This window comes from Hermetia illucens, chromosome 4 (genome assembly GCF_905115235.1).
Source record: "Hermetia illucens chromosome 4, iHerIll2.2.curated.20191125, whole genome shotgun sequence".
Lineage (NCBI taxonomy): Eukaryota > Metazoa > Arthropoda > Insecta > Diptera > Stratiomyidae > Hermetia > Hermetia illucens.
This window is the reverse complement of record NC_051852.1, coordinates 153,120,460-153,135,498: the sequence shown is the minus strand read 5'-3', so window position 1 is coordinate 153,135,498 and position 15,039 is coordinate 153,120,460. Positions and strand designations below refer to the sequence as shown.

General features: G+C 42.8%; 1 protein-coding gene across 1 annotated transcript; it reads left to right on the top strand.

The window, feature by feature from the left end:
- Positions 1-704: 704 nt before the first annotated feature.
- On the top strand, positions 705-14,270 carry LOC119655992 (periodic tryptophan protein 1 homolog). The gene is made up of 10 exons (XM_038062229.1): positions 705-918; positions 1,005-1,063; positions 1,127-1,278; positions 1,347-1,415; positions 1,512-1,607; positions 1,667-1,949; positions 7,594-7,864; positions 7,954-8,129; positions 13,868-14,016; positions 14,082-14,270. The coding sequence occupies exons 1-10, from the start codon at positions 829-831 to the stop codon at positions 14,114-14,116; spliced, it is 1,380 nt and encodes a 459-aa protein (XP_037918157.1). The 5' UTR covers positions 705-828; the 3' UTR covers positions 14,117-14,270.
- The last annotated feature ends 769 nt before the right edge of the window (positions 14,271-15,039 follow it).

Below are 15,039 nucleotides of genomic sequence, written 5' to 3'. Positions count from 1 at the left end.
GATGATGTTCTGGGCGTATGGGGCTATCCGGCCTAGCAAGATAGCGGACAATATCTTATACTCAGCAACGTGATACCTCTATAATTGTTGCACTGGGTGATATCTCCCTTTTTATGTATGAGACAGATAATGCCTCGTTGCTAGTCGTCAGGCATTGATTCGCTGTCCCACCCCCCTTGAGTACAAGTTAATGAACCGCTTGGTGTAATTGGCGGCCTCCATATTTAACCAATTCGGATGTAATTCCATCGGCTGCTGGCGACTTATGATTTTTAAGCCGATGAATTGCACGGACTGTCTCTTCTATACTTGGTGGTGGCAGTATTTGTCCGTCGTCTTCAGTTGACGGGACTTTCAACACGCCGATGTTCTGGTTGCTCAGAAGTTCATCAAAATACTCAACCCATCGCTTTAGTATGCCCATTATTTTAGATTTCCCTTTTTGTCTCAGCAGGTTGTACTTTTCGAGTTCACAGACTTGATGGTTGTCCCAGACTTCCTATTTCCGTCTGTCAAGTCGCTTCTCCGCTCCGTCTGCCTAAAAGCTCCATCAGCAAAAGACAATTTATCTTTGCAAACATTTTTAACGGTTCTCGTTGACGTCAGTTTGCTTAGCGACATCTTTCCTTCAATTTTATCACCAGCGACGATAAATATTCACAAAGCATTACCACATGACGGAAAAAACACGTGCGTATCTGCTGACAGCTCCCGATGTCATTCCACCAATTTCAAAATAACCATCTCCGCCAGTCATCTGGTCCACGCCGGTCGCTCTAATTTCTAAATTCTTCGAGCATTTCAAGCAGTGTCGCGGATATTTGAAATATGGCTGACGAGCCAGAGCCAAATACAATTGACTTCATCCCAGCCATTTGCTTCGTGAAGCGTGGCGTCGCGAAAGAAAAACCTGACAAGGTAAGGAATGCGACGCACTTCCTGAACCTCCTTCAAGGATCTGGTAATGTGGAAGAACCGATTTTAACTTTCCCGGTGTATTTCAGGTTGTTCTCACCCCAGCTGAACTGGCACGAGTAATCGCTGATACCAAGGAGGAGATTGAGTAAGATTAACACTTGTAGGCATGCGTCCAGTCCCGCGGATTTATGTTTTCTAAATTTTCCAGTGAAGCGGAAGAGGAGGATGGAAATGATAGCGACGATAATGAAAACGAGGCAATGGAGACGTCAGACAATGAGAACAATGAAATCAACCTGTCCGCACCTAGGCCACACAATGAGGGTGACGAGTTCAATATGGACAACTACGACGATGACGGTTTGTTTGTCTTCCATTTGTTGTGAAATTCCATATGGAAATGTCCTAATGAGAAATTGGTTTCGCAGATAGTGTGCAAGTAGCTGGCCTTTCCACGATTGCAGTGGTGGATGAGAATGAACGACTCGAGGATGAAGGTGAGTGCAAAAAAGAAAGAAGTTCTACACATTTCCTGGAGTTTGAAAGACTCCCCCCGCTTCCTATCCATAAACTAATGAATTCTTAAATTTCAGAGGACTCTGAAGCTGAGGACGATATCATCAAACCAACAGACAACTTGCTGTTGTTGGGACACGTCGCAGACGATTCTTCAACAATGGAAGTGTGGGGTAAGCTTAAAACTACACAAATTCACCATTTACATTCTATTAACCACATTTTTGAACAGTATTCAACGAGGAGGAAGAAAGTCTCTATCCGCACCACGATTTCTTGTTGCCTAGCTTCCCGCTCTGCATAGAATGGCTGAACCACGATCCTGGCAGCGATAAGGACGGAAATATGTGTGCCATTGGTTGCATGGATCCCATCATCACCATTTGGGACTTGGACATTCAGGACTCATTCGAACCAACTTTCAGACTGGGCTCCAAAGGCAGCAGAAAGAAGAACAAACCGAAATATGGACACATCGATGCAGTGCTAGATTTATCGTGGAACATTAACTTTCCGTAAGTTGATTTATCATGAGCTTATATGGTTTCTGTTTGTTGAGGTCCCCTTCTCTGTTCGCAAATAAATTTGCGCACCATAAAAACTATTTTAAAGTTCTCGAATGGGACATTTCAGGATATTTTTGTCAAAAGTTGAATTAAGTAGAACTTCATCTTCTTGATGATTCCAATGGCTATCGGAACCGAAACGCTACCTTACCTCTGGCCTGAGAACGGCGTAAGTGAAGTGGTTGTTAGAGCCAAGCTATGACAAGGATACCAGTCTATTGTGGTGTTCACGTGTACCCAATCCCTGCCGGTGGAAGGACTTGGAAGCCTAGGAAAGAGTTGGTCGGAGCAGCGTAGATCGCTTAACTCTTGACTCAAACTCAAAGGAGCAGCAATGGTTCAACTCCACTGGTAAGAATAGATTTGGTCGGAGTCCGTGGTTGCCCTGACGACCTGCTACCCGATCGCCCTTTTCGAGCAGTAGACCGCGAGCGAGCTCGCAACCTGCCGCCCGAACGCTGAGCGTCCAGCGTCGCCTTCATCCCTGCACATGCTGGCCACAAGAGCAGCCATCTCACGCTTCAGCTCGCCTAATTCATCTGAAGGCTGCTGAATGGCCGCCACCGTGGGAGCGCGTGGACCTCGCGAAGCAATTGGCTAGGAGTACGATCGCCCAACGTCAAACTTGCCAGCAAGTGATCCAGCTTAGCTGACTCACCGACAGGCGCATGATCAACTCTTCAATTTTCAATACTGTGTAGGAGGCTGATTTTGCCACCAGGAGCATGGACTCCTCATCCAGGCCCACAATCGCGTAAGTAAACTTTGTTGCGTCTGCCGTGATCCCGGACATCTGGAATTGCGCCTGCAGATGGACGAATCACAGCTCCGGATTCCGTCGCCAAAATGGAGGGAGGCGCACAGCGAGGGCGGTCACCTGAGGCAGCTAACACCGATGGTGGCAACTGTCGATCGAATTAACAACATTCGAAATTTTTTGCCACACTCCCACTAGGGCCAACCGCTACTAACCAGACTAAAAGTACATGGACCAAGTAAATTCAGAGGACTATCCTGGTCCAGTTTCGTTGCCGAAGCCATTTTTTTTTCTACTCTTAAGGTCTGTTTGATATGTAAGCCCTTCCGAAGCCAGAGTTATTTGCTTTAACAAGTGTTAGGCTGCGGTTATAGTCCACAGCGTGTGTTAGCATGCGAAGGATACCATAAACAGGTATAGGCTTGTGAATCGATATCACACGCTACACGCTAAATCCAATTCAAATCAGTGCATTTAGTACGGGACACTAACCAAACAACCACTATTGAAAACAACAAAAGAAAATAGAAAAATATGTCCTTTTGGACAGTACCTTGTTGCGGAGGAAGAGCCTGTAGTAGTTTACACTAAGGATGCTTAAAAAATATGAATATGGAAGCCATGGGTTTGAACTCACCAAGATTTCAAATCCACTCGCGATCATGAGCAATCAGGTGGCGGATTTTGGAGGCCTCATAAAATCTAAGTCCTCCTACGAAGAAATTTATACTTTCCAACTCACGGGAAAGCTTGCATTTAGTGCCTGCGGCGTAGTCAGCCAGAAAGGAAGGTACGGAAACTCTCACCTTGGGAGAAATTGAAAATCCGACTACAGCCGGCCCGTCAGCAGTATTACAATCTAAAGAAGGAAACTTCAGCCACTAAGGAAGGTGGGACTTCCGACTAAATCCTGTCAGTTAGAACCTTCTCCTTCATCCTTACCAGAAAGAGCGGAAGGAAGGAAATCTGTTGACGTGGATGCTACTGGCTTAACGCCGGTATGTGAAAATGGTGGAACCTGGAACGAAGCCAAAAATTAACAGTTAAGGTTTTCCGATGCGCTTCTCCATTTGGAGTGCACTGATGTGGCTGCTTTAAGTGGCTCCAGCAAGTAATCCCGGCTTTGAGTTCTGACGGTCCACCCGGGCTCACTATAATAAACATCGAGCTGCATGGGGCAGACCATGTTCGATATTGATTACTTGGCCTTCGAAGGAATGGCAGGGAACTTGGAACACTGGAGGTTAAAGTTCATGAATGCCAGGAAGGACCAATCTACAACCGTGAAGGATTTCAGTTCAAGTCGATGGCAGATCCAGGTCACCCTCAATTCCAGAAATAAATAACAAGGCAATGTTATCTGATCATTCTGTCTTCCACACGCTAAAGTGCATTACAAAACTCTCATCCTAACCTTCCGCTACTCAGAGAAAATCCTTTCCATAATGTTCTCACTCATCGTTCCGACATGTTTAAATTTACTTTATTCAAAGTATTGGGTATTGCTAGCTACATAGTTTTGCCAATTTGTGGACTGTTTGCCAACCTCCTGCCAGTAGAAGTGTTGGTCTTTTGAGACGAACCACCACCTTCATAAGAACCGAAGAGTTGCTAAGCAAGTGCGTGTTCCATTGATGCAAACAAATGGAAGTCAGAAGGCACCAAGTTGTGAGTAGAGTGGATGGGGTAGGACATCTCAGTGAAGGGCAGCAATGGTGTCCCTGACTGGTTTTGATGTGTTTGCAGGGACGTTGTGTTGAAAAATTACTCTTTCGTGGCTGGTGTCCCAGTTTGGTCGCTTTTCAAGCAATGCATGATTCAAATTGATCATTTGCTGCCGGTGGCGTTGCGTAACAATCGTTTCATCTGATTTTAAAAGCTCGACCTTCCGTCATCACATTCTTGTAATCGCACAAAAAACGTATTTCTTTCCAAAGCAATTCAGCTTTGCAGTCGATGTTGATTTTTCGCCCGGATCCACTCATGATTTTTTCCGTTTAGGGTTCTCGAAATAAATCGATTTATCATCCCCGGTGACGATTCAATGGAAAAAAACTCTTTCTCTCGTGCCTAACGAGAAGAATTACACAAGTGGTTTTTCATTTTTCTTGCTGTCTTTCGTTCAATTCATGCGGCACCCATTTCCCCTACTTTTGATCTTTTCCCATGAGTTTCAAACGTAAGGAGACGCTCGATCGAGTCACATTCAGTTGTTCTGCGAATTTTTTTTTAAGGTTTTGTGTAAAACAAAACCCTATGAAAATCGATATACTGTCTGTCTGTTCTCGGAGACTGTAGCAGGGATTGACACCAAATTTATTGGAAAGGTGAGAATTGTGAACGCTCACGCATACAGTGAGTTACATCCTTTTACGTCGAATTTACGGGGAGGTCTCCATACATGCAAAATGGGGTTGTAAATTTTTTTTCACCGAATATAATCATGGTTGATATCAAATGAAAGCTCTCGATTAGTACTTTCCGGAACTGGTCTTAGTTTTGATATTTGTTGGAAAGGCAGGGAGTTCGGGTGGTCGAAACTGATCATTTATTTAAGGGGGTCATTCACAGAAACTGCCAAATCGAAAAATCTGAATTGAGAGACTGACAATATATAGTGGCTAGGCTCCGAAATACCTTTCATACCGATGTCCCTTCAAATAAAGTTAATAATAATATATTACTATAATTTTCAGTAATTGGCTACAGAACCCCCCTCAAGTTCATCTTAGCATCATGAAATTTTGCAGTACTGTAGGCTATAATATAGAACTTGATCCTACCAAGTTTGGTGGAAATCGCACTGTTATTAACAAAGTTATAATAGGTCAAAATTGGCACTTTTTTGCAAATTCAAGACTGTGAATGTCAATGTCACTCGAAAGTGGGTATTCTCACGTACTAATGGGACAAACTCCCACTCAAAACTCTTTATAAAGGAAATACACAAAACCTTTCATACCTGAACCGTCCTGCTTCCGGTTTTCCGACTTGTTTGAGTTTGACTTACATCCTCATCGAGCAATGTTTGTAATTTCTGTAATTCGTCTTCCAGGTTCTTCGTTTCTCAAGTATAAATTACCACATTTGAATCGTCGAAACCAGCCTTTGTACTGTGTTTGGGATAGAGCATGCTCACCATACGCCTCCACCAATAAATGATTATATTCACCAGCACTTTTCTTCAAATCAAAGAAGGTTCTTAGAGATCCCCCTGGAGGTGGATTCGAAATTTTCAAAGCGATGAAAAACTATTTTGCTGTATGAAACTACAAACAGTGTGTTATTTATTTTTAACCGTATTTAAAACAGTAAAAAAAACTAACAGACTACTGCAGCCATGTATGTATGAATAACTGCCGCCATCTATGTATAAATGGCGGTTTCATATTTATCCACTTGGTAAATTTCGGGGTTTTGTGGGTCAAACCAGTTTGAAAGCGGCAAATTGTTATGTTATATTATGTTATTCGTATTAATAATAATCGTTGGCGCAACAATTTAATTGGATCAGGGCCTTGAAGTGTGTTAAAGCATTTCTTCAAGTCCGTAATGGTACAGTACACTGTAGGAGGCAATGTGATCAGCATTGCGCTCGCCCGAGATTATGACCCTGATTTGATTCAGGTACTCATTCATTCTGCTTGGCATTGAATAAAAAAACCCCATAATTAAAAGTTAATTATTACACAGTCTCGGAAGCTAAAGTTAGCCACTGGATAACCGTCACTTATACTAAGAAGAACGGTATGATGCATCGAACGATATTACTCGGTAATGTCAATATTGCCACTAGGCTAATATCATCATTTTTTTATTGGGTGGTTTGATTTTGTAATATTTGAATCACGTTTAATGGTGATAATATGATATTACGTTTTAAGATGATATCAGTTTGTAATATTATGTACACTGCCTACCCACCTCTACCACGCAACCAAATTTTAGCAGCGGAAGTATATTGTGAGCTAGAGCATCTCGAGGCAGCGCTGAAGGAAAAACATCCATCCATGGTGAATAGAAGTAATGTTATATTTCATCAACTGGAAGACGAAATCGCCGAGAGTCTAGCCAAAAGTCGACAAAAATTGGCAGGACATTACTAGAGTAGCTAAATAATACATTGTCGTGCGAAGAGCGAAAAATTTGCTTTTACCACTGGAGCGGATAGCCGTCGAAAAAGCTCTCCAACTTCTATTTGCTGAGAGAGAAGTTTGCAGATCAAAAAATGCTCCAAGGAACTCAATCGCCTTTGATTTTAAGTGGGTACCTAGTTCTTTATGTAAAGTATAGCGTATGAAAGAGTCGTAATAAATAGGAAGCGTTGAGATGGTCAAAAATCATCCCTAATTGAGTTTTGTCAACTAGGAGGGGATGAGTTATTCCCCGTTTTGGAAAATTGGCAAATTATAGCCGTGTAGTTCCGTCTACATTTGTGTTCAGCTCCGATGTAGGATCCGTCAATATGAGCTTGAAACCTACTTCGCTCATATTTCAGGAAGGTGGCGGAATTTTCGTTGTTCTTAAGTTCACCAAATGGAACGGACGAGATGAATTCTTTATGCGAATATTTTCTATATCATTCTTCAAAATTTATACCATTCTATCAGAAATTAGGGTTACATCACTGTTTCAGCATGTCCTTCTGATTGCAGTCACTTAGAGCATTAGTACGTACGGGAAGGAGTATTCATTGAGTTCTATTGATTTTATTTACCATTAGGATCTCTCTCATAACTATTGAATTCTTGTTTTCATACAAGATTCAATCTTTTGTACAGTGCTTCCAAATGCAACTGCCATATTATTAACTGTGAACATTTCCTCTCGTTCCAGACATGTTCTAGCCAGCGCATCAGTGGATCAATCAGTGATCTTATGGGATTTAGACGAAGGTCAACCCCATACGACAATAAAATCATTCGAAGAGAAAGTTCAATCGATCGAATTCCACCCAACTGAACCACAAAATCTGCTGGCAGGTAGCTGTGACGGTTACGTGAGATTGTTCGATTGTCGAGATCCTGAGAGTGAATGCAAAAAATGGAAAGTTGAAGCCGAAGTAGAGAAAGTTGTATGGAATCCTATGAATACTAGTTTTGTGATGGTAAGTTTAGCATTAACTAAAGTGTTCTGGATAGCAGTCTTCTCTATTTTCAACGGCTTTATTAAAATTGGATTTTAATCTCTTGACAGGCTGGCACCAATGACGGCAACGTACACTACATTGACATTCGTAAAAAGAAGCCCCTGTGGTCAGTTAAAGCACATTTAGATGAAATTTCGGGAATATGTTTCAATCCAGAAGCAAAAAATATGCTGATTACGTCATCAGCCGATGGATTCTGTAAAATATGGAAATATAGTGAAAGGTAAGTGGCAATTTAATGCGGGTACACATTGAAAAATGAATACGAAATTGGGACGGCAACCAGCAAAAAAAATCGTTCCTCTTCCTCAAAACATGGCTTCATTCATTTCGGACCACAAAATCTAAAAGGATTCCGATATCAATGAATCCTATGCTAATGTAGTCCTTTTTATGAAATTGTGCCCGAATTAGAGCACTATAATGGCTCTTCTTAGACAAATATATTAATGTACACTTGGGGTAGATGCCTGTGTGCTACTTCTATCTAGCAGCAGATTTAACCGGATCGGAGGAGGGGAAATAAATTGAGCCCCAAATCGGATTAAACTGAATTAATCAAAAGTGGTCGGCGCACAGGCCTGGCACTCATACGCACTGGGATATGAGGTGGCTATACCCGGGCCAAACTTAATATTAAGAGAAGTAGCGAACTGGATCCAGACGAGAAGATTTCATCACCCATTCGGACAAAGACTAAAGAGCAACACAGGTATGGAAGAAATAGAATTTTAGGAAGCACTCGGAATGAAACATATTACACTGAGAAGCATGCAATACGTGAAAGAGATGCGAGTCTGTACGCTATGCGACTGGAGAAAAATTCCCTTTTGCCTTTGTCGCCTGGTTTTCCCACCGTCACTGATTCCTGATAGTGTTGGTAGCTATCTAATTCTATACAGGATATGGAAATACTATCGCACTGGGGAGGGCAACACATGAAGTGCCTTCTATCGATAGGCATTGACAAAGAAACTCGGGAGTTGGTTACATAACTGAAAGTGTACGCTAATACACGAAACGATGCGCGTAGTGCTTCCGCTTGTGCTTCCTAATCGAAGACATGCACTTTTCCATTCCTATCCCGGTTAACGGCTCAAACTGGGAAAATTATTATCTTAAAATGGCTGAGTGACATTCTTATGATGAATTCTATAAATCATCCAACGATTATACTGGTTTTTTTTTTATAAAAATGGCTCCTGGTGACAGGTCGACCAAGGTAATTCATAGAATGACATTCATCAAGGTGATAATGCCACATATTATACCTGGGAAAAAGCTACGGAATTCATCATAGTCGATTCATCATCTTTCTAGAAATCGGCAAGTTTTCTTGACGTGAGTAAGACTCCAGGACGTAACCAAACTAATATGGGTTAAAATACTTGTCTATACGCTTATCATTAGTGTGCTTACTGGGAAGTCGAAGGGACTTGCGAGAGCCCTTCGGAAGAGGCGTATTAACATCTGCAAAACTCTCGATGATAAGTTGTTAGAAACTGCGATATTGAACTTGAACGCGGTAAAGGATTAGAAATTTAAATTCTTGTATTTTGGTAGCCCGTTCACCATTGGTTGTGATTCTGCGCATCAAACCACGCAAAGAATGCATCAACTCATGGCGAATTAAATGGTGGCGGCTTTGTGAGAAAAGGGACAAAATAATTTCGCCGACTGTCACGAAAGTCAAAGAAGTGTAGATCGAGCCTAGCCCGAAAAGCGATTCATCAGTCGCCGATGTCCAAATGAAGGTCCATGAGTAGATACATCTCCATCACAAGTTCCTTGCCAATAGTAACGCTTGTGGCGTCATAGACAACGTGAGGTGGCGTCATAGACAACACCACGCCACACTGCAGGCAACAGTTTCCATACTCGCCGTAGCACTGTCCTTCACCGACCGGCTGAAATCACCGCTGAGGTTCGGGACGAATTCCAAAGAGCGTGTATAGAATTCTCGAAAATAGATCCTTTGCCCGGTATACCCAGGCTCTATGCATCCCCAGTAACGCCGAAAACTCTATCGCAAATCAATGATCACCATGTGCTGATATGTCGCTCTGTATTGTGGTGCAGTTGCGGTTGTCAGATTGCAAGATCAGAAGATTCGCTTTCGCGTTATTGGTTTGAGTGACCGAAGAGATACACCATGGAAAATTCGTCTGAAATGTTGATGTGACTCACAAAGGCAGAACATTGCTAGGCTGACTCAATTCAGCTCTGGCAATATCAACAGGTGGGTGTGTGATGTTACCAGTCCAATGATAGTTCCCAAGGGTCGTATTTGTGCCTCCTCTGATCCTCGCCTGTTTTTCTTGCCTTCTCTCTGTACGGGTTTACGGAAAGTCAGAGCAGCTAAAGTGCCAAACTACAGGCCAACCAATTTTGGGAGCAGCAATGGCCTAAACTCCACAAGATTCGAACGTCGAACGCACCCGCCATGCTACTACGCCTGGCATAAATTTTGCGGATGTTCCCGAAGAGGAAGTTCGACGAGCCATGAACAGCTCGAAGAACTGGAGGGGCCTAGGTCTGGATCGAGTGCAGAACTTCAGGTACAAAAAGTTCACCAGTACACATGGTCGGTTGGCACACAACATAAATCAAGTCGGCCGGAGGAATTTCCACCCATAATGCGGGGATTACCTATCTTATCCCGAAAAAGGGTACGGCATAGGAACCCGCAGACACAAGACCGATTACTTGCTTACCGATCCTCTACAAATTCATAACGTCCACTATTAGTGGAAGGGCCAATGTGTACCAACATACCTGGCTAATTGATTTCCTACATCTGTATCGCATTGATCCCAAACTAATAAAGTTTTTGGCGACAGTCATGAAAGGGTGGCACATCATCTCATCAGTGCCTTCATCTGTGGGTGCTAATATCTCAGAGCCTATCCACATACGGAGAGGCATCTTCTAGGGGGATTCATTGAGTCCCCTTTGGTTTTGCATGACACTGAATGAGGCTAGTGCTGAAATCGCATCTCTCAGAAAAGAATAAAAATAAGCACATTGAATGTATTCGTTATCTCTTCACTGGCTTATGCATTCGAAATTTTCCGTGGGCGAAAACCGGTCTGGAAAACGTCCAGCGGATACGGACTAATATGTCTAAATTCCGAATACATCATCCAAACTCTGCCGTGGAGTGGATGAACCTGCCTCGTGACATCGGAAGCAGGGGCGTGTTTGACGTGACGGCACAACATCATCGCCAAGTCGACTCGCTGCGCGCTTATTTTTACAGCAAAGAGCAGGCGTGTCCCTTGCATGCGGCTGTCTGTAAGGCAGACTGTCGATTGTCTCCTCTTAGCTTGAAGGATCAATCTTTCAATTCTCTGAGTAGGGTGAAGTCGGACCAAGAGCGGATCGATGAATGGAAGTCGAAGGCAATGCATGGTAAACACGTGAATTGTCTTTGGCAGCCATTTGTTGATTTGCATATGTCGAATAGGCTGTGTTCTGGGGAGCTCTTTGCTGAGACGGAGTGGTTCATGTGTGCCATTCAGGATGGCGTGGTCGCCGCCCGAGCTTATAAAAAGCTCATCATGAAAGAATGGGTGGAGAACGACCAGTGCAGAATGTGTGGTTCGGCGTTAGAGACGTTGGACCATCTCATTTCTGGCTGTACTGTTATGGCACCGTTGCAATACATCACCAGGCATGATGTTGTATGTAAGGTTATCCATCAAAACGTTGCATACAAGCATGAGCTGATCACGGGAACATGTCCTCATATCGGTAAACCCGATATGAGCCGGAACCAGTACGTGATAGTTCTACTTACAGCATGTATTGGAACCGGCAAGTTCTGACTGATCGCCATACTCTATATAACAAGCCTGACGTGTATATAATTGATGTTGCTATCCCCCATAACAACAACATCGAACAGAAATACGTGAAGAAGAAGGTGAACTATCAGCGATTGGCCCGGGAAATCAGAGAAACTTGGCGTCTCAAGCGGGTTGTTGTATTGTCAGCTACAGGTATTGTACCTAAATCCCTCACGACTTCCCTTGATGTCCTGGGACTTTCGCACAGTCTGGTTCAAACCATGCAAAAGTAGACCATGCTGCATACGTGCTTGATGTTGCGGGGAGTTCTCGACGGATTCTCCCGTTAACCTACCAACAATCCATGCTGGATTAGAACCTTGAAGTGTGTTAGAGCACTTCATTCGAGACCGTAACGATACACTACATTACACTGTAGGAGGCAATGTGGTCAGAATTGCGCTCGCCCGAGATTATTACCCTCATTTGATTCAGGTACTCATTCACAGCTGAGTCGATTGGAATCCGACGTCAAATCACGATACAAATACCTTCCTTCCATACGACAGCCTTGTGCTCTAACCACTCAGCTATCCGGATTCAGATGCAGATTACAGAATGCATTATTTGAACAAATTAATCCAGAAAAAGGCGAATGAAATTCCGCTCCGCATTTGTTTGTCTACCACAATTTCATCTTGCATGCTTTGTGACAACATGGAAAAATTGCGAGAGAGGCATCTTCGATGGTATGGTAACGCAATTTCTGCTAACGAGAATTCACTTGCCAAGATTGGTCTGAACATCGAAGTCGATGGTAAACGACCAAAAGGCAGGCCGAAACAATGGTGGCTTGATACGCTGGATGGGGATTTAAAAGCCTCGAGACTGCACCCAGATCAGCCGTTTGATAAAGCCAAATGGCGAAACCGATCACGACGATTCGACCCCACTTGTGAACGGAACAAAGGCTAAAGAAAAAGAAGATGCTTTTGTGACATCTACTATTCGAGGACGTCTGCTCTATTTCGAAGAGCGGAGTTCAAAATGTTCAAGTACATCAAAACCAAACTGTGTATACCAAGAATTTTACACGCTGCTAAACGCAGATGATGTATTTCTGTGGTATCTCAAAGCTGACGTGAAATATGGTCTACAGTTACATTTGAATAAAACAAAGATTCTGACAACCGACACCAATGGTCGGCAGGGTTTCTGTGAGTTGCAGCTATTTGGCCAGAACTGTCCGATTTAAGTAGCTCAAATCAGAGCTTTCAACCAATGGTGAATGGCTGTCGTGAATTACCTTAAGTGGATCTCCACAGCTGGTTTCCTTTGTGATCAATGCAGAAACGGACGCCACAAATTCAAAAACTACCGCGTCGTTATTCGTCCTGTTGTCCTCTTTCAATTCGAGAGCTGGCCGACCACTAAAGGTAACGAACGCCGCCTCGCAGTAATAGAGATAAAGATGTTGCACTGGATCGGCAACATAACTCGCTATGATCAAGTCTGAATTGTTTGTTCTATTGTAAAGATGTTGCAAGAGAGGCGAAATATGCTATTCGATGAGAAGCAATCCAAAGACTAGCCAATATAGCGATGACATGATATGCTAGATGCTGATTTGCAAGCCTTACCGAATAAGCTTATGACCAGGAGAAATGTCAAACCGATCGAGAAGACCCCGCTACCAAACGGAATAGACTAGAAACAAAGAAGATGTGATGCCTTAAGAGATGTGAAATTTTGGGGAAGCCTTCAGAATCTTTATTAATTCTACTCTATTTTTACTGGGCATCGTATATATGATTGCCATTTACTATTGGTGGGGTATAGTGCGTCAGCCACACCTACGCACCATCGTTTGTGGTTACCTTAAATGCACTGCAGCTTTCCCCATGATTTCCTCACATGCCTGCACTCCTTCTCTACTTTTCTGCGCCAAGTGCCCTTGGGATGGCTCACCTGTCGACCATCTTGGGAGAGTGGATTTCACTGTATGGCGTAGCCAGCAATGCAATTGTCGCCCCTCCGTAATGCGTGGCCTATCCACTGCCACTTTCGTGTGCACAGTGCATACGAGTGCTGGGCCACAGAATTAAGATTTTTCATTCTAATTTATTATTCTGTCTTTGATTTATTGAATGTATCCATTTGAATCTAATTTCAGTGAGCTAAAGCAAATTTACTCCCACGATTTTAAGTTGGGCCGATTACAATGCATGAAACAAAGTCCAGAGGATCCTTTCACATTTGCATTTGGAGGAGAAAAGCAATCGCAACCATTCAAAGTCTATAACATTAAGAATTTCGAACCAGGTAAGGAAACGTAGCTGCGCCTTGATTAATTTTGTCGATTAATTTTTCTGTTTCTTTAATTGCAGTGCGATTTGCCTTCGGAATTGATAGTGAGCAATGACGATAACATCTCACCTTCGCCTTTATAATTAAATTTTTTATTTTAACTGTGAAAAGTATATAAAACACAAAATAGAGGAATAAGTTCTTCAATTTTTGTACATCCAATTTTGTTATTTGGATATCTATTTTTTGAATAAACCAGATGACATGAAACACAACGAAACATCTTTTGATTTGAAATTAACCGACAACAAACCCTCAAAATTTGAAACAGATTCGGGAAGCAGAAACAAACATAAATTTCAGTTCCAATCCGTTGAAGTCACCAGACCAGACGCGAGAAAATTGACGCTAACACCCCGTCCTAGGTCTATTCTGTCTCTAAATTCACATATTTTCGCGAAAGATGCGTCCCAAGTTTTCCTGTACACATGATCCGGACCACATAAGATGCTTGCCAAGCAGAACTGATTGGAGCCATTGCCAACCTTAAGCTAATGGATCGGATTAAATTTCGGTCACAACTAATTTCTACATGATTGATGATTAAAAAACAAATTTTCTGTGGTTTGTGGAAATGTTTTTGTCTAAAAAGTGTGAACAGCACCCACACAAAGGCTGCCCAACGATTTAAAAGAAATTTATATAATTAGGGGACAAATTTTGGCGCTTAGTTGCAGGGCGACCATCTCCTACTAGTTGGACGCCACTCTCCCGAAATCATTTCTCTATTTCCAAAGTTAAAAATACTCAAATGGGAAGTTAACGCAAATGTGTGCATAAAACCATTAGAGCATCAGATGAGTTAGCAGTAAAACCATCGAAAGTAATGACGAAGGACATGCTCCGTGTTTGCCTGATTTTGCGAATTTTGGCATGAATTCTAGGTGGAGTGCTGAGTGACGTCGAAGACGAAACAGCCGCACGCATGCTTGACATATTCTTCGGCACGTCTTTCCTGCATGATATGTTGCGCTTGTT